This window comes from Bos taurus, chromosome 17, assembly GCF_002263795.3.
Source record: "Bos taurus isolate L1 Dominette 01449 registration number 42190680 breed Hereford chromosome 17, ARS-UCD2.0, whole genome shotgun sequence".
NCBI lineage: Eukaryota > Metazoa > Chordata > Mammalia > Artiodactyla > Bovidae > Bos > Bos taurus.
In genome coordinates this window covers 12383931-12408567 of record NC_037344.1, presented here as the reverse complement: position 1 = coordinate 12408567, position 24637 = coordinate 12383931, and the positions used below count along the sequence as shown (strand labels likewise).

General features: G+C 45.0%; 1 protein-coding gene across 6 annotated transcripts in view; it reads right to left on the bottom strand.

Moving 5' to 3' along the window:
- Positions 1 to 20938, bottom strand: part of ZNF827 (zinc finger protein 827) — a 193467-nt gene extending 172529 nt beyond the window's left edge. For all 6 annotated transcript variants that reach the window (XM_015475366.3, XM_059876244.1, XM_059876239.1 and 3 more), the window contains exon 1: positions 20472 to 20938. In XM_015475366.3, coding sequence (XP_015330852.2) covers positions 20472 to 20514 — 43 coding nt within the window. In that variant the 5' untranslated portion in view covers positions 20515 to 20938. The remainder of the gene's footprint in view (positions 1 to 20471) is intronic.
- Positions 20939 to 24637: the final 3699 nt, after the last annotated feature.

Genomic DNA, 24637 nt, shown 5'->3' with positions numbered 1-24637 from the left:
CTCTATAGCATAATCAGTTCAACCAAAGAGGACAGGAAACTTCTGGTTGTTATGACCATGGAATCCAGATGCAGAACATGCCCCGTCATCAGGAAAATCTTACAGTCTTGGCACAGTTTGAGGACAGAGAGAGAGAGAGAGCAGAGCCGATGACGGAGGGGAGACTCTGCAGTCTGGAATGTGCCCCAAACTTCCAACCACAAAAGTGCTCACTTACTCTCAGGCTGCGGTATCTCTGCGGTGTGGGCCACAGCCTCTGCTCCTCTCGGCAAGTTGCCTCAGAAGCACATGACTTTCTCCAGTCATCGCTAGGCCACATCCATGGGAATGCTCGTGGCATGGCGCATCACCTCCACCCAGCCCAGTGAATCAGTTCAGGCCAATCCTTTTCTCATTTCTGAGAGAGGAAGACAGCAGGAGATATCTCCCCAAGTCCTTTCTCTCCCCAAAACCCTTTGATTATGTGACACATTCTTAACTTCTCCATTCATTCATTCATTCAAGCATGTTGATGGAACACCTCCTATATCTTGTATTCTGTGACCCATTCATTCATTCATATATTCAATAATGTTTACCGAATAGCTCCTATCTTTGATTCTGTTCTTCTCTCATTCACTTATTCAACATATTTACCGACCATCTACTATATACCAACTACTGTTATGTGTAAAAGTATACAAAAATGAGTAAGAAATAGTCCATGCCCCAAGCTCACAGTCAATAAGGACAAAGATGAATAAGCTATTATAACATAGCACAAAAGGTATTATGAGAGACCCACGGGAACCAGGAGACAGGATGCCTAATTTTGCCCAAGAGGTGGGACAATGGTGGGAGGAGGAGAGGGACGAAAGGCTTCTTTCTCTCAGGACTGAGTGTTGCAGGGTAAGAAGAAGGTTATCAGGCCAATCAGATGAGCTGAAGACATCCCAGAAGTAGGAAAAAGAATATGCCAAAGTGAGGCTTCGCTGGTGGCTCAGATGGTACAGAATTTGCCTTCAATGCAGGAGATACAGATTCAATCCCTGGGTCGAGAAGATCCCCTGGAGAAGGGAATGGCTACCCACTCCAGTATTCTTGCCTGGAGAATTTCAAGGACAGAGGAGCCTGGTGGGCTACATAGTTCACGGGGTCATAAAAGAGTCGGACATGACTGAGCAACACACCCACGTGTGCGCGTACACACACACACACACACACATGGAGATAGAAGAATGGCGGTCTGCAAAACAGATCACTCAGTATGACTGAAATAAGGGATTACAGGAGGGCAGGAGAAAGGGGGCTCAGGTGACGAAGCATCTTCTATACTTTGCTAAGAGTAACAAACTTTATCTTTTTAGGAAAAGCCTCAGTTCAGTTCAGTTCAGTTGCTCAGTCCTGTCAAACCCTTTGTGACCCCATGAATCACAGCACGCCAGGCCTCCCTGTCCATCACCAACTCCCGGAGTTCACCCAGACTCACGTCCATCGAGTCAGTGATGCCATCCAGCCATCTCATCCTCTGTCGTCCCCTTCTCCTCCTGCCCCCAATCCCTCCCAGCATCAGGGTCTTTCCCAATGATCCTAAATAAGGATTATTTAGATTAGAGGCGTGTTTTAGGAAGTCTACAGTGGTAGCAAGGTGAAGACTGGATTCATAGAGGCTGAGGTGGAGGGAAAGCAGACATGAGACTGAAGCAAAAAAAGTTCGCAATTCTTATGGGAAAAACTAAGAACATAAATGAAAGCAGTGGCAAGGAATGTGCGCGTGATGAATTGATGAATGCTACAGAGATTCTGAAAGAACAATCAACAGACTTGGTGGGCAATTTGATGTGGGAGGAAAGGAAGTGGGTGGCACGTAGGAGTGCATCCAGGTTTCTGTCTTAAGTAGGTGGATTCATGGACGGTGGGGATACCAGCCCAGGGACCGCAAGACCAGAAATCCTCCCAGCTCCCAGGGCCTGAAAACCTCAGGCATCTCTGTACCCAACAATGCACTCTCCACGATAAAGCACGCTGCACCCGGGGTACCCACTAGAGTTCTCCTTCTCTGAGGGGGGTACCCAGGAAGTCACAGGGTGAACATGCAGCATCTTCAAAGATCAACATTTTGACATATGTATTTGTGGAGAAGAAAAGTAATTTAGTCGCTAAGTTTATTTACAATATTATCCTAAAACAAACATATGTTATAGAGCAAAATGCTGATTTTCATCCAAATTTTCAGATCAAACAAAAAGACTTCGAAGATACTTCAAAGAAATCTCATAGAGCCTGAGAATACTTGTGAGGGAAGGGTCCCCTGCCTTTGGGGTTCTTCAGTGCAAACAGCCATAAAATGCTGCACTGTGACCTTATCAAGCCAAACCAAGGACCCAGGAACCCCAAGCCTTGGCATTTCTATTCCTGTGCAGGCATCTTAGAAAGGTGGTTCTCAAAGTGTGGGCTGTGGACCCCCGGGGATCTCTCTGAGAGCCTTTCAGGGATCTTCAAGATCAGAAGTGTTTTCACAATAATACCAGGATGCTATCTGCCCTTTTCACTCTGCTGACACTTGTACTGATGATGCAAAAGCAGTGGTGGGTAAAATGCTGGCACCTTGGCTCCAATTGGGACAGCGGCACCAAACACCCTTGTAATAAATCACTGTACTCTTCAGCACCACACACCCAGAGTAAACACACACACACAAAACAATCCTGCCAGTTTCACTTAAGAATGTCTTCGATGAGGGACTTCTCTGGTGTCCAGCGATTAAGACTCTGCGATTCCAATGCAGGGGACACGGGTTCAATCCCTGGTGGGAGAACTAAGAGCCTATATGTCAGTCGGCGCAGCCAAAAAAAGCAAAAGAATGTCTCTGATGAAGCAGCAGTGGAAATTATTAATTTTATTAAAGGTTGACCCTGGAGTAAGCTTTTTAAAAATATTCAATGTGATGAAACATGTGCATAAGGCATTCCTGCTATGACTGAAGTCAGATGGCTGTCTCAAGGGAAAGGACATGTGTGACTGAGCTGGGAACTGGACCACTTTTTTCGATTAAAACTTTATTTTTACATCAGAGGATAATTGCTTCACAATGCTCTGTTGGCTTCTGCCATACAACAATGTGAATTACACATAAATATACATAGGTCCTCGCTCTCTTGAACCTCACTCCCATCCATGGAACATCACTTTTAATTAATAGAATAATTGACAAATAACTGAATGACTTTGGTCATTCAAATCTGGGGATTTGGCAATTTCTTGGAAATAAATGAAGTAAGGTTACTATTTTAAGGGAAAACTGACAGTATTTGTAGCCAATGATAAAATTCAAACTTTCAAGCCAGTATTAAAATTTTGGAAAATTTGTACTGTACACCATGAACGTAACAGCTTCCCTGTACAGACTTTTCAAATAAGATCAGTGTTGACAATACACTTTTTATACTGTGCAATAAAATGTATCAACATTTGGTAGGTCTACATAACTCAGTGAGCCAATAGTTTCCAAATGACCCATGCATGATGGTACCTACGGGGTGATCCATTCAAAATGCAATATAGACCAGTACATTGTAATGCAACCGAATACAAAAGTCCACTGAAACGGTTTCAGATTCCACATTACAACTAAGCTAAGAGGTGGCTTTAAGAAGCTCCCTCTTTTTGAGTCTTGGCAAAAGTATCAAAAAATAGCCGTAATTATCTGAAAAGGCTGTTACGTATCTGTGTGAAGCCAGATAGTCTTCTTATATTCCATCCAAAACAATATGCTGCAATTGACTGAATGCAGCAGCAGATCCTAGAATCTTTCTATTAAGTCCGACGTTAAAGAGACTATGAATAGTGTCACTCTTCTCACTAAATTTATTTTTTTGGAAAAAGATGTCTTTCATAAAAATATCCTATATAATTAACAAAAAATTGATTATAACCATTATTTTAATAACAAATATAAATGCCTCGATTTTAATATCTAATAAGAGATGGATACAATGCATATATACAAAAGCTCTTTGACATCCTCCATAACTTTGAGAAGGTCCTGACACCAAACTATTTGAGAACCAGTGTCTTAGAGAAACTTCCACTCAGGCTCAAGTGATATGTACTTGCATGTCCACAACAGCACTGTTCCAACAGCAAAAAGTAGGAACAAACCACACACACGCTGCAGTATGTTTCTACAGGACAAAACTGGGGAGCAGTGAAAATGAATGCGCCACAGCTCAGTACACCAACATGAATACATCTTACAAAGACAACAGCTGGATGCATGCTACTTGCTACCTCTTTATCTTTTTACATTTATATTTTTATAAATGGCAAAGACGAGTGAAACTATGGTAAAGCTATATAAAAAAAAAAAGGGCTTCCCTGGTAGCTCAGACAGTAAAGAATCTGCTCGCGATGCAGGAAATGTGGGTTCGATCCCTGAGTTGGGAAGATCCCCTGGAGAAGGGAATGGCAACCAACTCCAGTATTCTTGCCTGGAGAATTCCATGGACAGAGGAGCCTGGCAGGCTATAGTCCATGGGCTTGCAAAGAGTCAGACATGACTGAGTGACTAACACTTACTTACACTTACTTATAGAGAAAAAGCAAGGGGAACAATCAACAGAAAATTTAGGATAATGGGAACAAGTAGCAGGAGAAGGATACAGATGAAATTTGAGAGTGTTGAGATTCATTAGATTGGACAGCAGGTTTATTAATGTTCATGTAACCAGAATGCTTCATTATATATGTATGAATGTTAGATGTATTTTGTAAATGGCACATACTTTAGGACCAGTAAAGGTAGGCACTGCATTAGAGCATTCTTTGGCAAAGAAACCAAAGAAGTAAGGGGATGGGCGCCCTAAGCTCTGGCTGAGGGTCTGCAGTACTGGCCCCATAGAAGCCCTTCACTGGGCAGGTCTCTTCCTCAGACACCTTCAAAGCTCATGTACACTGCCATCCATCTACTGGGTTGGCCAAAAACATTTGTTCAGGTTTTTCCTTAATCTTACAGAAAAACCCAAATGAAGTTTTTTGGCCAACCCAATACTTTAGTTTTTCAACAGCCCTCCCTACTTAAAAAGGCTATTTCTTGCTTCAGGCCATCATCCTCCACCTCCATTTATATAACTCAATGAAAAAACTATCAAACTCCATAGTTGATTTTGTGTTGTACCCGAAGGAGTAAACTTAGCCATCATAATCTCTTATCACTTGGGTTAGCTCCTACTATAGTCTTCCTACCTCCTATCCATACATCACCAATACGCCCCCTCTGGTTCAGCAAAGTTCCTTAGTGTCTCCTGCCTACTTTTGCTTTATTTCAACCCCTTTTGGCTGATTCTATTCCTTCTGTTTGGGGTTCCCTGGTGGCTCAGACGATAAAGCGTCTGCCTGCAATGCGGGAGACCTGGATTCGATTCCTGGGTCGGGAAGATCCCCTGGAGAAATGGCAATCCACTCCAGCACTCTTGCCTGGAAAATCCCATGGACGAAGGAGCCTGATAGGCTACAGTCCATGGGGTTGCAAAGAGCCGGACATTGGGATGCTTTTCTCTCTTCTCAAGATCTAAATCCATCACGTCTGTGAGGATGCTGTAGGTACCACTGTCCTCCAAGAATCTTCTAGCCATCACTGTTACTCTGAGTTTCCTCAAACATTTACACACCCAATTCACATTATATTGGCTCGCACCTGTTAGCACATTGATTTGTAATTATGCTCTGCGGTTGTTTTGTGTCAACGTTTAAAAGAACTGTCAGCAGAGACTGCATTCCATACAACTTTTATGAGCCAGGTAAATGCTCAAAACTTTTTCTCAATGAACAAGCACCAGGTAGGGACTCCAACTCTCAACTAATCAAATCCTCATGGCTGTAATGTGTGTCAACACCCAAGTATTATTCTCAAAAGGCTTTCAATTCAGTATATTGAAAGATGCTCCCCATCCCCCCACACCCCCTTCCCCCCCACTAGAGGAGCAGATTTCCCATTTTATAATAGAAACCAAGCAAAGCAGCATTTGCTCAACAAAATTCTCAACATTTCTGCTCCCCATCTCACCCCCTCTTTACTTGCAATCTTTAAAAAATCACCCCTGACATGCGGTTAAACCAGCTTCTTCATAACACACAAGATCTTCTGTTACACTTGGGGGCGATTTTATTTATTCAATAGATCCTTATCTTAAGACATCAAAGTTATTTTCCCTCTAACTTTTTCCCTATTGGTCCTAGTCTCTGTTTCTTGCTCAGCATTTCAGAAATCTATGGAAATACTTTTCAAGCTGAATTTTAATTATTTGTTTGCATCTCCTCTCCCTGCTTGGCTCTGAGACCCTTGCAAGCTCGGACCATACTCTATTCAGCTCTGCAGATCCCTAATCCCTGGTAGAGAAGCACTCAGTTACTGCTGCTTGGATGAATGAATGAATGAATAAAGTATCAGACACAAGGTAAGAATTTAGGATGAATGACAATTCAGAGTAAGTCTGCTCTCTTTTTCACTTGACAGAACTTCAAATATTTGAATTTAGTTACCATGCACAACTTTTATCCACTCATTCTTTTTCTTCATACTGTATGTGTGTGTGTGTGTGTGTGTGAGTCGTGTCCGACTCTCTGCCACCCAGTGAACTGTAGCCCACCAGGCTCTTCTGTCCATGGGATTCTCCAGGCCAGAATACTAGGGTGGGTTGCAATTCCTTCTTTAGGAGATCTTTCTGACTCAGGGATCACACTCATGTCTCCTGCATTGCAGGCAGACTCTTTACTGTCTGAGCCACCTCATGTTAAGTACTCCCATGACGTACTTAACATGGAATAACTAATTCTTCACATGATGATTTCAAGAGCCTACAACATGCTAGTTGCCTCTGGCCTGGTGAGTAGTTTATCAATGAAAGTGAAAGTTGCTCAGTCGTGTCCGACTCTTGGCAACCCCATGAACTATACAGTCCATGGGATTCTCCAGGACAGAATACTGGAGTGGGTAGCCTTTCCCTTCTCCAGGGGATCTTCCCAACCCAGGGATTGAACCCAGGTCTCCTGCATTGCAGGCAGATTCTTTACCAGCTGAGCCACCAGGGAAGCTCAAAAATACTGGACTGGGTAGCCTGTCCCTTCTTTAGCAGATCTTCCTGACCCAGGAATCAAACTGGGGTCTCCTGCATTGCAGGCAGATTCTTTACCAGCTGAGCTACCAGGGAAGCCCCTAGTTTATCAATGTCCCCCTTAAAATCAGGGCACCTGATCTGGGATCCATTATTTTGCATGTGATCTATTCAGTTTTTAATGCCTTTGTCCTAAATTCAGTACATACATCAATTCAGCCAAGTCTGCTGATATGCACCCATTTTTCAAATGATGGCTGAATTTTAAATACTGCTTGTTGGTTCACAGCAGTTACCTCTAGGGCTATAAGCTGCGAAAGGGGACTTTCACATTTTACTTTAAATATTCCCATGTTGCTTTAATTATTTATACTTAATATGCATTCTTCTTGTCATTAAAAAACCAATATAGATTTTTAAAACAAATTAATAAACTATTAACTAGTTAATTCCACGGTTCCAGCTTTATGGAGTATATAAATCATATTTAAAATATGTGTACTCTCTACTATGTATAAAATAGATAACTAATGAGAACCTACTGCATAACACAGGGAACTCTCCTCAATGTTCTGTGGTGACCTAAATAGGAAGGAAATCTTAAAAAAGAGGAGATCTATGTATACATATACCCGATTCACATTGCTGTACAGCAGAAACTAACACACTGCAAAACAACTATACTCCAATAAAAATTAATAAAAAGAAAGAAAAATAATAGAAAAATAAAATACATGTACTCTTTTCTCCTCTTGTGTATATATTTTCTTATCTAGCAACATGTATTTGAGTAGCCACTGGTACACAGCACTTCTAGGATCTAGCGGTCCAGCCAACCCAAACCTTCTGGATTATGAAATTCCTCTCTTCCTATAAATGTCAGAAAGCAGCAATTCACTATAATTTGATTTCCCTCTTTCTTAAGGTCAGATTAAAACCCAGTAAGATGTTATTTGAGGTTTGCCTTCCCCTACAAGGGAGAAATCACAGCACATTTCAGGAATATTTCTTGAAGCACAGGGTGTCCCAGCTTCCCAGGTGGCTCGGTGGTAAAGAACCTGCCTACCAAGGCAGGAAACGACGGAGATTGGGTTCAGTGCCTTGGTCGGGAGGGCCTCCTGGAGGAGGAGATGGCAACCCACTGCAGTATTCTTGCCTGAAGAATTCCATGGACAGAGGAGCCTGGCAGGCTCCAGCCCATAGGGTCAGAGTCGGACACGACTGAGCGACTGCGTGATTACGCACAGGGTATCCCCACTTTGTTCCCTTCCAAATACAGCTGCGTTTCATGCTCTAGAGAGGTTGGCTGGATTAACAAGTAGGGTCATTAGAAAACAACTCACAATTCTAGGCCATTACATGAAGGCAGTGTTCTCCACGTGGAGGACATAGTTCACACCTCAGAAAGTATCACTGCAAGCGACTCTATTCTGTGACCTTCCATTTAGTCTAAGGTCAAAATAAATCTTTGAGGAGAGCAATATTCTTGGTGGCACAAGTCTTCCTGAATCACCGGGCAATGCATGTACTCCCTCAGCACCAAGGGGGCGTCCTGCAGTGGACGGTGTGCAAGGAGGTGCAGGTGGTGGAGGCACATTCTCCAGGTTTGGGACCCCATGAAGCTTTCACAGACCCCTGAGCCCTGAGACACCCGCGGACGGCCTGGCCCTTGTTAGCACCCACGCTGGTGACATCAAGCTAGCTTCTTCCTGCAGCCCAGTTTCCCTGTCTCTCTGGTTGGTAAGAAGAGGAGCTCTTCGCTGCCTGCCTCACAGGCAGATGATATCAGTGAAAATGTTTTGTGGACAATAAGCATTATATAAAGAGAAGGCATCACCAATGGAACGGACATGAACTTGGGCAAACCTTGGGAGATGGTGAGGGACTGGGGGACCCGGCGTGCTGCAGTCCATGGGGTTGCAAAGAATTGGACACGACTGAGTGACTGAACAACAACAAAGAGAAGGCATGATTAATGTACTATTATCCACTTACAATGTATCCATCTACAATATAAAGAAAGCTGAATGCAGAGGAATTGATGCTTTTGAACTGTGATGTTGGAGAAGACTCTTGAGAGTCCCTTGGCCAGCAAGGAGATCAAACCAGTCAATCCTAAAGGAAATCAATCCTGAATATTCATTGGAAGGACTGATGCTCAAGCTCCAATACTTTGGCCACCTGATGCAAAGAACTGACTCATTGGAAAAGATCCTGATGCTCGAAAAGACTGAAGGCACAAGAAGGGGACGACAGAGGATGAGACGGTTGGATGGCATCACCAACTTGACGGACATGAGTTTGAGCAAGCTTCAGGAGTTGGTGATGGACAGGGAAATCTGGAGTGCCGCAGTCCATGGGGTTGCAAATAGTCGGACACAACCGAGCGACTGAACTGAACTGATACATTTTACAAGATGGCACTCCGTAAGCACAGAGGGGTCAGGTGACTTACCCAAGGTCACAAAGCTAGTGAGAAACCCTGGTGACTGTGGTGGAGAAGGTGACAGAGATGACTGAAATCTGTGCCTTCTGCTTAGTACGGGTCCTTCCCTGAACCTCTGGTTTCCAATCTGGAGGAGTTGGAGGTGATTACTCAGATCCATGAACTATTTTTAAAGGCTTTAGGAGTCTAACAGATTCTCATCAATAAGCTGCCCAGACTCAAAATCACATGTCTTTATTTTTGGCTAAAATGGCCATCAGCCCAGAGTGAGAGTTCTTGTTAGCTCTGGAGTCCTCAACTCTGACTATCCATTTACATCACCAGGGGAGCTTTTTAAGGATGTCCATGCCCAGACCCCACTCTGAACCAATTAAATTTAAACCTCTGGGGGTGTTTGCATTTTCTAAATCTCCCAGGGAATTACAATTGACTGCCAGAATGGAGAACCACTAGGTCGGCTAATGATGATCAGAAACAGACAGGCAGCAATACTTGTCTTTAACTGATTATACAACACAGTTAAAGCAATCTTACCGAGATCCTTAATTGAAAGAAATTCACAAAACAAGAAAGAAATTAACACCTTGAGTGTCTTAATGTAGCCAGCATTTATTGTACACATACTATATGCCAGACATGAATCTAAATATCTACATGTATGAACTCACCTAGTTCCCATAAAACCTACAACGCTTTCCCAATTTACAGATGAGGAAACAGGCAAACTGCAGTAACTTGCCAAGGCCACAGCTAAAATGTGGTGCAGCTGAGATGGAACTCAGGCATCTGGGGCTAGAATCTTTTTTTCTTTTATCGTTGCTTTACAATGTTGTGTTAGTTTCTGCTGTACAGCAAAGTGAATCAGCCATATGTATACATAGATCCCCTCCCTCTGGGACACCCCTCCCACCCCACCCCCATCCCATCCATCTAGGTCATCACAGAGCACCAAGTTGGGCTCCCTGCATTACACAGCAGGTTCCTACTAGCTAGCTATTTTACCGAGGGGTTGGGGGAGGGTTGGAGAAGGGCATGGCCGCCCACTCCAGTATTCTTGCCTGGAAAATCCCACGGACGGGGAGCCTGGTAGGCTACAGTCCATGAGGTCGCGAAGAGTCGGACATGACTGAAGTGACATAGCAGCAACAGCAGCGGGGTGGGTGGGATGAGAACTGGGAAACCGGTACCAGGGTCTTAATCCCCACCCTAGGCAGCTTCCTGATATTGCCATCAGATGAGGTTTACAGTATCCTAGCCTTAGTGAGCGGAGAAGGCAATGGCAACCCACTCCAGTACTCTTGCCTGGAAAATCCCATGGGCGGAGGAGCCTGGTAGGCTACAGTCCATGGGGTCTCGAAGAGTCGGACACAACTGAGCAAATTCACTTTCACTTTTCACTTTCCTGCATTGGAGAAGGAAATGGCAACCCACTCCAGTGTTCTTGCCTGGAGAATCCCAGGGACGGGGGAGCCTGGTGGGCTGCCGTCTATGGGGTTGCACAGAGTCGGACAGGACTGAAGCGACTTAGCAGCAGCAGCCTCAGTGAGGACATAAACGATCACACAATACTGGGGAATATAGAACAATTTCTAATCCAAATGCCTGCATAAGACACTTCGGCAGGGGCAGGCAGGTGTACATGCAGGCAGGGACACAGAAGCCCCAGGGTGGGAACTGCCGCAGACTTGCAAGCACATGCCACAGAAGGGAGACATCCGCCACCGAACGCAGCAGATTGCGGCCACGTGGGGAGGTGGCCCGCGCCACTGACTCGTCCAAGTTTCCGAAGAAGTTGAAAGCCTGGATTTGTATGTGAAGCCGCCTATTTCCAAATGGTGTCTTGAGTTTTAAACATACTGTACGAGGCAAAACATACCAGGAGACCACTAGCTTGTGACCTCTAATGTCAGCTGTAACACATACATAAACACACACACAACACACACACAAACCCCAATCTTCTAAAACTTCTGAAAAATAGACAGATGTATATGTTTAACTGAATCAGTTTGCTGTACACCTGAAACTCACACAACATTGTTCATCAACTATGCTCCAAAAGAAAACTAAAAAAAAGTTTAAATAAATAAAATTCATTTAATGTGTTCTCTTGGCTTGGTTCTCAGCAATTAGAAACACCAGACCTTGTCTTTCCTTTGTTTTGTGCAAAATGTGAACGACTAGCTGTGTGACACATGGAAAACCCAACAGAAATTTCCCCTGGGTAATTTTAATTGGTGGACTGACTGGTAAGTCAATGGATAAATAAACTTTTATTAAACACCTATTTTCTCATTTGAATCTCAGCCTAAGTCTGGGAACACGGATTTACTATCCTCACTTTATAGAAAAGCTCAGTCATAATTCATATGATTATTATACAATTGAGATATAATTCAGGTCAAATCACGCACACAGAAGAACTTGTTCCCCTAGTAAAAGCTTAAAGTAATATTGTTGGCCTGTGAAACAAACACTGGTCAAGCCCTATTATACAGCCTTATAAAAGAATTTTATCATATCATATTATTACTGTACGAGATACATGGAGAATTTTTTTAAAAGAATAATAAATACAGACATCACCAAAAAATTCTGAGTCAGAAATATCTATAGTCTAATCACAGGCTATGCAAATGAAAACTTATTTCATATACTTAATAATAGCTAATCCTTCTTGAGCTCTTTCCACAAAGCAGCCACTAATAAGGTATGGTTTCGTGTGTGCACATAATACTGATACTTCTGTATGTATTCAATTATTCATACAATATCCCTGTGATACAGGAACTGTTGTCACTACTAAAAGACGAGGAAGCCAGGGAACAGGGAAGTTAAGTAATTTGCCCAAGGTCACACAGCTAGTGGGCAGCGGAGGTTGAAGCTCAACAAGCTGCTGCGCTGGACCACTACTCTGTGACCTTAAAAAGCACATCCAGCTCCTGTTTGTTTGTTTTTTTTCCCTTAGGATGCACATTATACACTGGTGGTGGTGGTTTAGTTGCTAAGTTGCGTCTGACTCTTTTGCAACCCCATGGACTGTAGCCCGCCAGGCTTCTCTGTACCTGGGGTTCTCCAGGCAAGAATACTGGAGTGGGTTGCCATGCCCTCCTCCAGGGGATCTTCCCAACCCAAGAATCAAACCCACATCTCCTGCATCACAGGCAGATTCTTCACTGCTGAGCCACCAGGGAAGCCCACTGTCTACAGGGGACCTAGTGAAAAGAGGGCCAAATCAAACGGTATTTTCTCCCCCTGGTTACAAAACAACAACACAAGCTTTTAAAAATACACCAGCAGACAACCCAAGACGCTGGCCCTGTGTAACTTTAGAAAAATCTATCAGCCTCCTCAAGTACAGTAGCTTGTTTCAAAAGCACAGATAAGCAGGCTGCTGCTGATCAATCATGGAAAAGATCACCTTCCCTGGCCTTCTCCAGTCCGCTTGGAAAGCCAACCTCTCCAGAACACTCAAAACAATCCATCGGGAGATATAGATCCCTCTCACCCCTCGTTCTTTCCCCCTCACACCTCACTTCTCAGGGGTCTAACCACTTTTCTGACCCATGGAGAAATTACAAGGAAGAGAAAGAGATAGACACAGGGATTATTCTGGAGTCTGCTTTTACAGGCCCCAGCCTCGGAGAAGCCTCCTTCCTTGCAGGGAGACCGAAATTGGCTGAATTTGGACTTTCTTAAAAACAGAAGCAAAGAGCACCTAAGTCTTAAGTCATTTCAGAACTCGAGAGGGAGAGTTTCAGTGGTGGAGGTTTGTTTTTTAATAAGAAGGGAATGGCCGACTGGAAACAATATCCTTTTTAGGCACACAGAATCTGCTGCATTTAATATAACCCTGGGTGAGTCTGTGAAAAACAGGGTGGCTAAAGGCCTCATGCTGATTTCAGACCGTGGGCGTGTATCACTGTACATTTTATAAAATTAGCTACAGTGCAGCCTCTGTGTGTGTGTGTGTGTGTGTGTGTGTGTGTGTGTACACGCAGTGAGACTGACTTTTACAAAGTAAACAGCAGTATGTACCCATGACGCTAAAGATCAGTATCAAGCCAAAGTCTGATTTTAATTTATGAAACTACCTTGTAACTACAGTGGTTCTATCCCAAGGTGGGTCCTTGGGGGAGGATAAAGTCACCTGAGAGGCCCTGCTTCAGCACCTAGTCACATATACTATTCTCAATATCATAAAAGGGTAATTTACAGATGGAGCATAAAAATACAAAACTTGCTCCTAAACAGAAGGGGGAAAGCGGCTAGAAACTTCAGTCCATCAAGTCTCTTGGCTATTTCTAAGGTCTGTGCTTGGCACATTAGTTTCCTATAAAATACGACAAAAGACATTTCAGCTAGCATGAACCATAAAGTATTTTGTCCACGTGGCCCTAGATGGCATGCATTACTGAGCTACACCTAGAAAGCAGGAAATAGAAAAGAGCCCATCAGAAACAGGGCACAGTGGGACTTCCTTGGTGGTCCAGTGGTTAAGACTCTGCCTTCCACTGCAGGGGGTGCGGGTTCGATCCCTGATTGAACGAAGATCCCACATGCCAGCAAGACGAAGTAAAAAAAAAAGAAACAGGACACAGCAACTTCACTGACAATCAGCATCTCTAAAATGTGATTCTAGAGGGCCTTTACTAGGCCAAAATGGGAACGAAATCTGAGGAAGAAAAGCAAAAACAAAAGCACATGTCTTACCATCACTAGGCCTGGTCTGGATTTTTTTTGGATAAGAGGAAATGCAAAATCCACTCCTTTACCACAAAGCTCATGGTCTTGTAAAAACCTTCTGCTGGAAAGCCTTTCTTGCCCCCACAAAGTCCTGTTTTGTAGGTCACACTCTCATTATCTTGTTCTGCGATCAGCCTGATTAAATTATAGAAAATTACTAATACCTCACTCAGAATAGAGAGATAAGCTTCCAGCCTCTTGTGTTTGTTTCCCGTCCTCCTCTCCTAAGACTCCAGCGGATATTCAAAAAGGAAGAGTGGAGGAGAGACGAGGCAACTTGGAAAGGGGGCGGCAAAAAGGTGTCTTAACCTCCTCCCGGGACTAAGCTGCCCTCAGCTTTTACAAAGGGCGCTACTGACCAGTCGCAGAAACCAAGAGAGCTTTTTACACTGTGACAATTGGGGCTCTACCATCATTTCCTCTGTGTCTTGTCATCTTTTAAGTCCAAAGACACCACTTTGGATGAAACGACCAGGGTTAGGGCTACTGGCTGAGTTTTTCTCTTTGGGGAAACAAAATCATTCACACACAATCTCAACTACTGGGATTACTAAATAAATGGGTTTACCCACCAGCCGGGGTCACCAGCCCCCACCCCCTTTTCGAATCCGGTCTTTTCTACAAGGATATCTTGACATTAATTAATTAAAGTCAACTTTTAACACCAGGAGAAGCCTGCATGGTTACTCCACCAACACAACACGATCCCTTGGCTGTCTCTATGGCCTTTGTCCATCTAATTTTATAAGCCTCGCGAGATGAAGATTTTCCACACCTCCCTAGGAACTCTCCTAACAGGCCATTCAAAGACTCTAAAACCTCAAATGCACAGCAAGCTTTAACACTGGCCAAAAGCTGTCCAATTTATACTTCCCCAACGTGATTTATTAACACTTGGTGCAGGAGACTTGTCAATTCACACCAGCTGTGTCATCCCCAGCACGAGATGGCAACACATAGACAAATTAAAAATCAATTTTTTTATTAGAAACTATTTTGAAGCATTAGAAGGAATGCGATTTTGAGCTATCTTCCTCACTTTAACAGCAAAGCTCAGTGGACCTACTTACCAGATGAGGAATACATATAAGAACAGATGGGCATTTTTGCCCAGAATCAAGCAAGCCTGCTTTGTGGTGTCTCAGAATCATCCACAGTGAAATACTTTACTCTTTCAGATTCAGAAAATTTCCCCATGGCCCTTGTCTAGTCAGGAGGTATTGTCTGGTTACTGAAAAAAATTTAGTAAGTAAGGGAAAGATTCAACCTTCTATCTTTCAACAGATGTATAAAGACACGTAAAAATGAAACAATAAGGGATCCTGTTGCTTTTCAGTCATTTTGCTTCCCAATTTTACGAGAAAGCAAGAAAGAATTTTTATAAAGTTTTGTTCATGACAAACACAATAACCTGTTCTCGTCTTGACCCAGAACTGAGTAAACAGTGAAAATACTGGAATAACAAAACAACTGTTTTATGAACTTTTCCTTTGTGCTCCCCCTTGGGAATAGGCATTGGGCAGCTTTCCAGCAATAAACAGAACGGGGTCTAAACTCGTGCACGTTTAGGGGTAAGTTGAAGCTAATGAGGAAATCTTAAAAGTGCTGATGGTACCAATGGTCAAAGGATTTACAGATGCAACCAACACACCCCTCTCCCTCTCCAGTTCGTGACCCCAAATGGAATAATGTTCACAAAGGGCTGAGCCTCAGGCCTGGCCAACAGTCCCTGTGTCAGTTTCCCTCTCTTCTGCTTTCTTAAGCTGACAAACATTTTTAAACTCTGCAGTCTGGGGATTCTGCTAAAGATAAGCACATGGTATAACTCCAAGGACCTCTAGGACATTTTTTGGAACATGGTATTGGACCCTGTTAATGGAAAGGACTTTTGTAAAAGAGCCATCAATCGCAGCAGAGTCATATTTAAATCCCCAAACGATTATCACTGCTCTAGGCCAAGAAAGAAAGGCTTTATTTTGAATAATAATTTTGAGAGGTTTGGGGTCACCTCTGAAACCTAGTGCAACTCGCCTTTTTTACTCACAACCAGTAAGATCACCATTCCATTCTATAGGACAGACCATTTGTTTTCTGCCCATGCATGAGGCCCATCTAACAGAAAAAAAAACGAACCCCCACATACACTTGCTTCGGAGGCCCAGGAGGAAGGGACTGTGCAGAATTTTAAATCAGAAATCTAACGCTTAGGTTAGTAGTGTCAGGTTAAAGGCTCACCCATCCCCAAAGCTAATTCGGTTCTGAACGGTCCCATGGGTGTCTAGTTGAACAGAAGCAGCTAGGAAACCTTAGCAGGCCGAAGCCCAGCCTGGGGAATTGCTGGGACTCCGTGCCAGAGGCTGAGGCTCACCCCAGACTTGGTATCAGATAATACCAACTGCTAGTCTGGATTTCCAGGACTAATCTACTCGAGGTTGGAACTTCCAAGTTCCCTGGTGTCTGTGCTATACAGTGGGAGGACTCTGGGCTTTGTAGATTCACGCTGTGGTTGGCTACTATCATATTTAATAACACATAGAAAGAGTTTATTCATAGCGATGATTCATGGGGAAGGGGAATAGTAGCATGGTGTGGGGGGGTACCTAAGAGGAAGTAGAAACCAATCTAAATTTTCTAGAGATGCAGTTATCACAAGTTTCTTTTTCTGGTAATTCTAATGTGAGTTTCTTAAATGTGTTTATAGGTTCTCTAAATTTTAAAGACATTCTATCAATAGTAGCTCTTAAGCACCTGTATTTATTCAGAAGGCTCTTTGGTTTCAAAAGCAGTTCCTTCCCATCTCATCCCCCTCTGACCCTTCTCACCCTGAAACTACTCATATCACTCCTTTCTTCTATGAAGAAATGTGAAGTCTGCCTCTACATAACTTCTTAAAAACTCAGGATGACTTCTATTAGGGCAATCCATCCCCAACTCACTTATTTTAACTTAGATTCAAAACGGTTCTCCAGGGAAAGAAAAATCCTGACACCCCTCCTCCCCCACATACACACAAATAAACAAATAAAGAACTTAGCATTCACACTGGAATTTAGGACTACAATTGTATTCTACACTAAACACAAATGAACACTAATTTTTACCAAAGTCCACCTCACTGCAAGTTCCTTCAAGACTCACTCAGCACTTAAGGCAGTCTGGCGTTACTGTCTGAATTGCAAAATACACCATTTGCCCAGAAACTGCTCTCAGCTCAAATGCAAGCTGCTTACAAAACATGTGTAAACCATGCTTAAAACAGGCTGCACACATCCACAAAAATCCATTCAAAGCAAAGGTAAGTGGAAAAAAAGCATCGCAAATTAGGCTTCTCTTTAAAAACTGGAGGCACTTTTACGGTGTTTCCAAAAGGTAATTGCTTTTTACTTCAGTAAAAGTGGCTTTATGTGACTGGGAGAAGGAGTTGATTTTTTTTTTTTTTTTTCCTTTAAACTGAGTGTATAACAGTATTCAATTAGAGAACAGGGTGGGTGGGAGAGCCCACTGGCAAAATCTAACTCAATCACCAGGCCCCGGCGCCCTGGAGAGGCCCACCCAACACACGAGCTAAAATGGAGCCTGAATTTCCTCTCAGACGGAGAGGGTAGTCGCACGAGGTCAGGGTCAAGGTCACCAGCAGGGCAGGCTGCAGCTGCCCGACTGCATTACCCACAACGGGAGGGAAGGCGTTCCATCTCCGTCACAACTGAACAGATAAATCCCTTCTCCGCTCCTACCCTCCCTCTCACCCCGCCAAGATTTTTTTTTTTTTAAGGAGAGAAGAAAGGAAAATGACCAAATAACCTCACCGCCCTGGTTTTCGCACACCAGCTCATCAGCGCCCAAAGTTGCCATCTAAGGGCAAGTTCGCAGAGAACACTGAAGCCCGTTTTGTCCGAGCAGGGCAAGCCTCTCCCGACCGCCGCCCCCCTCCCCAGGATTCCTGCCTCCTGTCCCTGCCCCCACGCGCCCCCGAAAAGAGCTGGGAAGCGCGGCGGGCCGGCCATGTGCACGCACACACTTCCACCAACTGCTGCGAGTTTTCTGTGAATCGCGGCGCGGAGCCTCCCAACTCGCCCTCCCAGACTCCGCCGCCTGCTTCCCTCGCACAAAATTTCCCTACACACGCAGCCGCCTGCGAACGATTTTATGTGCATATATATTACATATGTGATATTATCCTCAGAACCTCTAGCGGGCAGGCGAAGAAAGGACTGCACAGGGGCATTTTTTTTTTTTTTTTTTTTAAAGGAAGGGGAAAAAAAGCACAACCCAAGCTCTGTGCGTCGACTCGTGCGTACCGGGAAGGGGAAAGAAAGAGGAATGTTTGCCGAGCGGGCTGCCTGCAAGTGCCCTTGCTCGCCACTTCGGCCGCGGCCCGGGTGACACGGAGGCGCCGGGGGGCGCCCAGCCCGAGTCACCCGCGCCCCCTGCCCGTCCCCCCGGGCCGGCACCTCCGCGGAGATTTCGCGAGGGGGAGATCGATCGCGCTGCCTGTCTGCAGCGGAAACGCACACGCTCACACAACCCGAGCCCGAGACACCATAACCTTAACCCTTCCCCCACCCTCCGTGAACTTCAGGTGACCGACCACGTCGGCCTGACACCCTGGCGGGCGGGCGCTCCGGCTCCGCTCCCGCCCCCAGCCCGGGTTTTGCAGGATTGGGCTCAGAGCAGCGCCAAACCGCCGAGAGAGGGGAGCAGTACGGGGGGGGGGTGGTGGGGGAGAGAGAAGAGAAATTGACCCTCCGTCTCCCCCGACCCCTCCCTCCGGCGCCTCCGGCGTCCCCTCCTCCCCGTCACCCCGCCCCACGCCTTCTCCCCTGCCCCCTCCTCCCTGCATTCAAGGAGCCGGGCGGCCCCGGGGGATATTTTTAGTTGCTTCTTTCTCCTTCACTTTTAGCTTTAGCAGCATCTCGGAACACTCAAAGCGGAGAAAGATGGGGGGGTGGGGGGATTGAGCTGGAGAGGGAGTGGGGGAAAAGTTAAGAGACTCGCAAAGAAAAGCCGGAGGGAGGGCGGAGAGGGACCGGGGGCGCGGGTGGAGGAGGGGAAGGGGACCGGGCCGTGCCGGCGGGTGTGTGTCTCCAGTTGGTGTGTGTGGCTGCAGCCGGGGAGGGCTACGATGCACTTTAGTCCTGGACTCTGCTCAGGCTCGCCGGGGAGGGGGGTCTGAGAGCCCGAGTCTCGCCCGGCTCCGTCTGCTCCGACTGACCCCGCATTTTATTGCGGCCAGGAGCCCTGCTCCTCCCTCCCCTCGGCTCTGCAGGGACCTCGCGCGCCGCGAGCCGCCCTGCCTCCTGCCTCCGCCTCGGCGCAGCTCCCGCACCCCACATCCGCCCGCCGCTGCCCGGCCTCGCCCCCCGCCCGGCCGCCCAGCGCCCCGGCGCGCCCCCTCGCCCCGGCGCCGCGGGAGCAGCCGCCCGGCGGCGCGTGTGTACCCGTGTGTTTGTGTGCGGTGCCCCCACACCCTCCTCGCCGCTCCCGCCTCGCCCGCCCCCGACTCCCCTCCTCCGCCGCCGCCTCCTCCACCTCCGCCTCCTCCTGCTCCTGCCGCTGCCGCCGCCGCCGCTGCCGCCGGCGGCTCCGGGGCCGACCAACCCCGGCGCAACCTTTAGCCGGAGACGGACCTCTCCCTGGATCCCGTCCCCGGCAGGCGGCCGCGCGCCCTCGCTCCGACACCCCCAAACGCCATGTCACGGCCCCCCAACCCTCCGTGCGCCCCGACCCCCGCACCCTCGGGCATCGGGGATCCGCAAGGAATTTTTTTTTTTTTTAAAGATTCCAACCTCTCCCACCTCCCCTCCACCCCCCGATTTAAAAAAAAAAAACACCCGGCATCCACACTACTCCCCTCCTCCCTTCTCTTGCCCCCTCCCCCCAGCCACCCGGAGTGAGGAGGGGGAGGGGGAGGGAAAGGGGAAAAAAGCCCGATCTCAAGGAAAAAAAGAGGGGGGGTGAGAGAAAGAAAGAAAAAGAGAGAGAGAATAGAAAGGGCACGGGGCTGATCATCACCAACATGGCTGCCTCAGCATAGACCTAAACGAGGAGTAACCCGGGCTGTGTCTTTGTCAGTTTCACCTCTGTAACCCTAAACTAATGCAGAAAACAACGGAGGAGGCTGCGGAGAGGAAAGAGGAGAGGGAGGGCGAGAAAATGGCACGAGAGGAGGTGGAGAAGGGATGACTTACGTGAGGGAAGGCGCTTGGGCTGCTCCTGCTTCCTCCTGGGCATTTTCCCCCTTTTCTCACATTCTCCTCCTTGGTTAATGTGAGATCAAATAAACCCCCGTGGGGGCAGAGAGGCAGACACTGGCAGGAGCGGGGAGGTAGTTGGGGGGCGGGCGGGCGGGCAGGGGGAAACCCCTTCTCTCCGGTGTGTGCAATGGGTTGAAGCTTGTTTCCTGGAGCCAGAAGAGGGGTTTTCTTCTTTTCTTTCCTTTTTTTCCCCCCGCTTTTTTTTTTTTTTTTTAATTTTTTGGTCGTGCACCTGGCTTGTCCCCGAGCGTAATATTCTTCAATGGAAACAGATCTAATAGGTGTGAGTGTGTGTGTGTGTCCTATGCTCGCGTGTGTGATGGGAGGTATAAATAAATGAGTGCCGGTGCGGCGGTGTCTATGGCCGCGCTCTGTGTCTCCGAGCCCCTAACACTAATGTCGGGATCAAAGGGCAGCGGCGGCGGCAGCACAGCTCACAGCTCGCTCTCTTGCTCTCTCTCTCTCTCTTTCTCGCTCTCTCCTCTCGCGCTCTCTCTCCCTCTGTCACACACACACTCACACACACACACACAGAGGCACAGACTGAAGGAAAGAGCGAGAGCTAGACACACACACACACACACACACAGAGCAAAGAGGAAGGTGCCCTAAGGCTCCCAGGACGGACTCAGCCTGGGATTTGCAACCGCTCTGTCTGGAAAGAATGGGGGGCGCGCGTGCGGGGGTGGGATGGACTTCTTCGAATTTATCCCGTTATTCGCCAAATCTAGGGGGAGAAAAAGTTTTTCCCACTCTTGAAACGAAGATTAGTTCATTATTCTTCTTGATTTTTCAAGAGGAAAAAGGTTTTTCTCTTAACTTTCTTTTTGTTGATTAAGCTACATTTTGTTCTGTATAAAAATTCTTCAGGCTTTTGTCACTCAAAGAACTACTCTCTCATCTTATCACCTGAAGTCTTTGGAGGTGACAGTCTTCCACGCACTCTCCAAAAACGTTCCAATAAAAATAACGAGAATAAAAAGGTAACATATGGTGAAATCAGTAACTAGGTGGATGGACTAAGCGCCCCGTTTTGAACTGTCCAGTGGAGTTAAAACTGGAAAATGCCTAAATGAAAATTACAGCTCCTTGACAAAGGGGGGATAAATAAGATTAGGTCACCCCTGATGGTTGATTTAACTGCCACATGATACTCCTACAGTGCACACAACAATCTTGACTTCTGAAATTTACTTTTTTCCCTGCTATAATGGAGGTGTGTGACACTTACCCTAAAGCAATTCCAGTTTGCATTATGAGCTCAATATAGCAGTTTTCATTAACTGAGACATACTTTCATTACTTTACAAATCACACATCTTTCTTAAAAGAGATAAAGGGGAAAAAATAGAAAAGGATGGGTCTCACTCCAGCACAAAAGGTATTTGGTGAAAGAGGACTGTTCTCTTTGTGACTTGCAGTCATTTGGATAAAAGTTCACTCAGAGGTTGTTAATGATTTAAACTCCAAAATCTGCTACTATAATTGAAGTAAAAAACGGTCTGAAGAAGAGTTGTTTCATAAAACTCTCTTTGTAAGAGAAAACTTTGAACTTAGCAGAATACATTATATGTCATGAGTCAGATGTAGCGAAAAAATAAAAAAGGTGCATTATTTAACTACATCTTCCCTTTTTAGCTTTTTAAAACCTCTGACTCATCATCTCATTATGTTAAATATTTTCTTACAAATTTTAAAATAGATTTTTTCATCAAAGAAGGTGGAGGCACAGCAAAGATACAGAACATTAAAATGACACTCCATACGCTTATATGGCTAGATAATGCCTCTTTGAGGTTCTGACTGAATTCTCACAACTGGAGTGATGTTCAAGATAGTGATGGGGGTTAATTCGGTAAACACCCCTTCAAATATAACAATAAGCTTTCATATTGCACCCTTTTCTTAGAAAAGCTTAAAAAGTGTTTTATCTCCCAAAAGATGTTTTTCATTGATAGCGAAATCTCAGGATGAAACTCTCATTGCCAACTCCCCCAGAAGATCTAGCTTCCCAGTGACAAGTAATGCTATCTGAAGCAGGTTTTGAAACACCTGCTTGAATTCAATCTAAAACCAAACAGAGAGCAATCAGGTTTGAAATGGAGCATCAGTGCTTAAACCAACTCTTCCTTCAATATCGGCTTAAGTAAACTGATGGGCTTCTCTGTTGGATCAGTGGTAAAGAATCTGCCTGCCAGTGCAGAAGACTCGGGTTCAATCCTTGGGTCAGGAAGATCCCCTGGAGAAGGAAATGGCATCCCACGGCAGGATTCTTGCCTGGGAAATCCCATGGACAGAGGAGCCTGGCAGGCTACAGTCCATGGGGTCGTGAAGAATCGGACACGACTAAGTGACTAAACGGCAAAAAACTGGTAGTTAAGTCTCCTGAAGTTCCAACTTGAAGAACTGTCTTCCAACTCAGATCAAATTCAACTTAGGCCATGATTTTTGACTACCATCGGTAGCGTTGGTCATGATATTAGTATATGAATGGTAAATTAGATAAATTTTTACATAGACTCATTGCCTTGAACATATAGCATCTCTAAACCTAACACAAGATCAGCAGAATGGTCACAGCCCTTCACCACTGCTCACTCCAAGCCTGTAGCTGGGCTATAGGGGACTATCACTCTGCACAGACACACCATCACCTCTTTTTGCATTGCCAGCTCTTTACAATGCTTAGTACCCTATAAAAGAAAACACACTTTAGGCCTTTCCTCAAAGTAGAGTACATTTCCTGCAACCTTTTAAAGGCATACAGGCAAATGCTATCAACATTTAATTATATAGGTGTTCTATCAACAGCCAAAACATTTTAATTGAATTTGTTCATACCTCTACCTCTTTCCAAAAGTCATTTGAAGTAGCACACAGCAACAGAAAATAAAAGGATAGAACAATTTATGTTTTAATCTCAGCTTGGAATCTCTGCTACAAAGCACCCTTCAAGGGCCCTACATCTCCCCCTCGAAGCCTAGATGTTTAGGGAACACAAACTAATTTTAACATTTGACTAACCTAAAAATATTAGGAAGATAAATAGCTGGAGGTTACTATAATGGATTTTGAAATCAAATGGATAAATAATTCGGGAAATATGTACCTTTTGGATGCCTTTTCCCATGAACTTGAATTACTGTCGACTATGGTCATCAAGTTGTAATATTCTATTTGATTCACCCTTGTGGCCCAAGCTTTTGAAAGCATATTTTATCTTAATAATTAGAGTATTCTCTCCACCTCCATCTCTATCACCTCTCAAATGTAAGATTAAGATAGATTTTCTCCGAACTGTACATTCTAAGACTATGTTTCATAAACACTCACTCTCCTACGAGTAATTCTATCCTTCCCCAAATATTCCTGAGGGTAGTAGACAGGGGAGCACCCTCCCTAGAATAATGTGTGGTCTAGAGAAGTCCTTGAGGTCAAAACTCTTTTCAGAATATTATTCGCCCTTTTATCTGTGTTGACTGATGCTTAAAAGCAATGGTAATAAAATGCTGGCAACTTAGCAGCTCAAATCAAGACAATGGCACAAAAATGTGTTGTATTAGTAGTCATTCTCTTCGTCACTTAAGAGGAAAAAGAAGAGGTTCATTTAAGAATGTCCTTGATGGAATAGTAAAAGTTATTAATTTTATTAAATCTCAACCCTTGAGTGCAAGACTTTTAAATATATTCTTTGTGACAAAGTGTTAGGTACATATAAAGTACTTGTGCTGCACACTGAAGTACATCGTTATCTCAAGGAAAATCACTCTTGAGATGGTTTGATACAGCTGCTTTTTCCATGGAATATTATTTTTACTTGAAAGAATGACTGACAGACTGTGATTATTCAGACTTGAGTATTTTCTCCCAAAATGACTGAAGTGAGCCTGTAACTTCAAAGAAAACAATTCATGATATTTTTGGCAATGATAACATTTATAGTTAGGAGTGAAAAGTAGAATTTTAGACAACTGTTCTATCACTGTGACTTTCAACAGCTTCCTGATATAGACTCTTCTGATGAGATTCATAGTGATATTAATGAATGTGACTTTTTGATATTGTGTCAACCTTTTGGAAGAACTGAAGAACTCAGTATC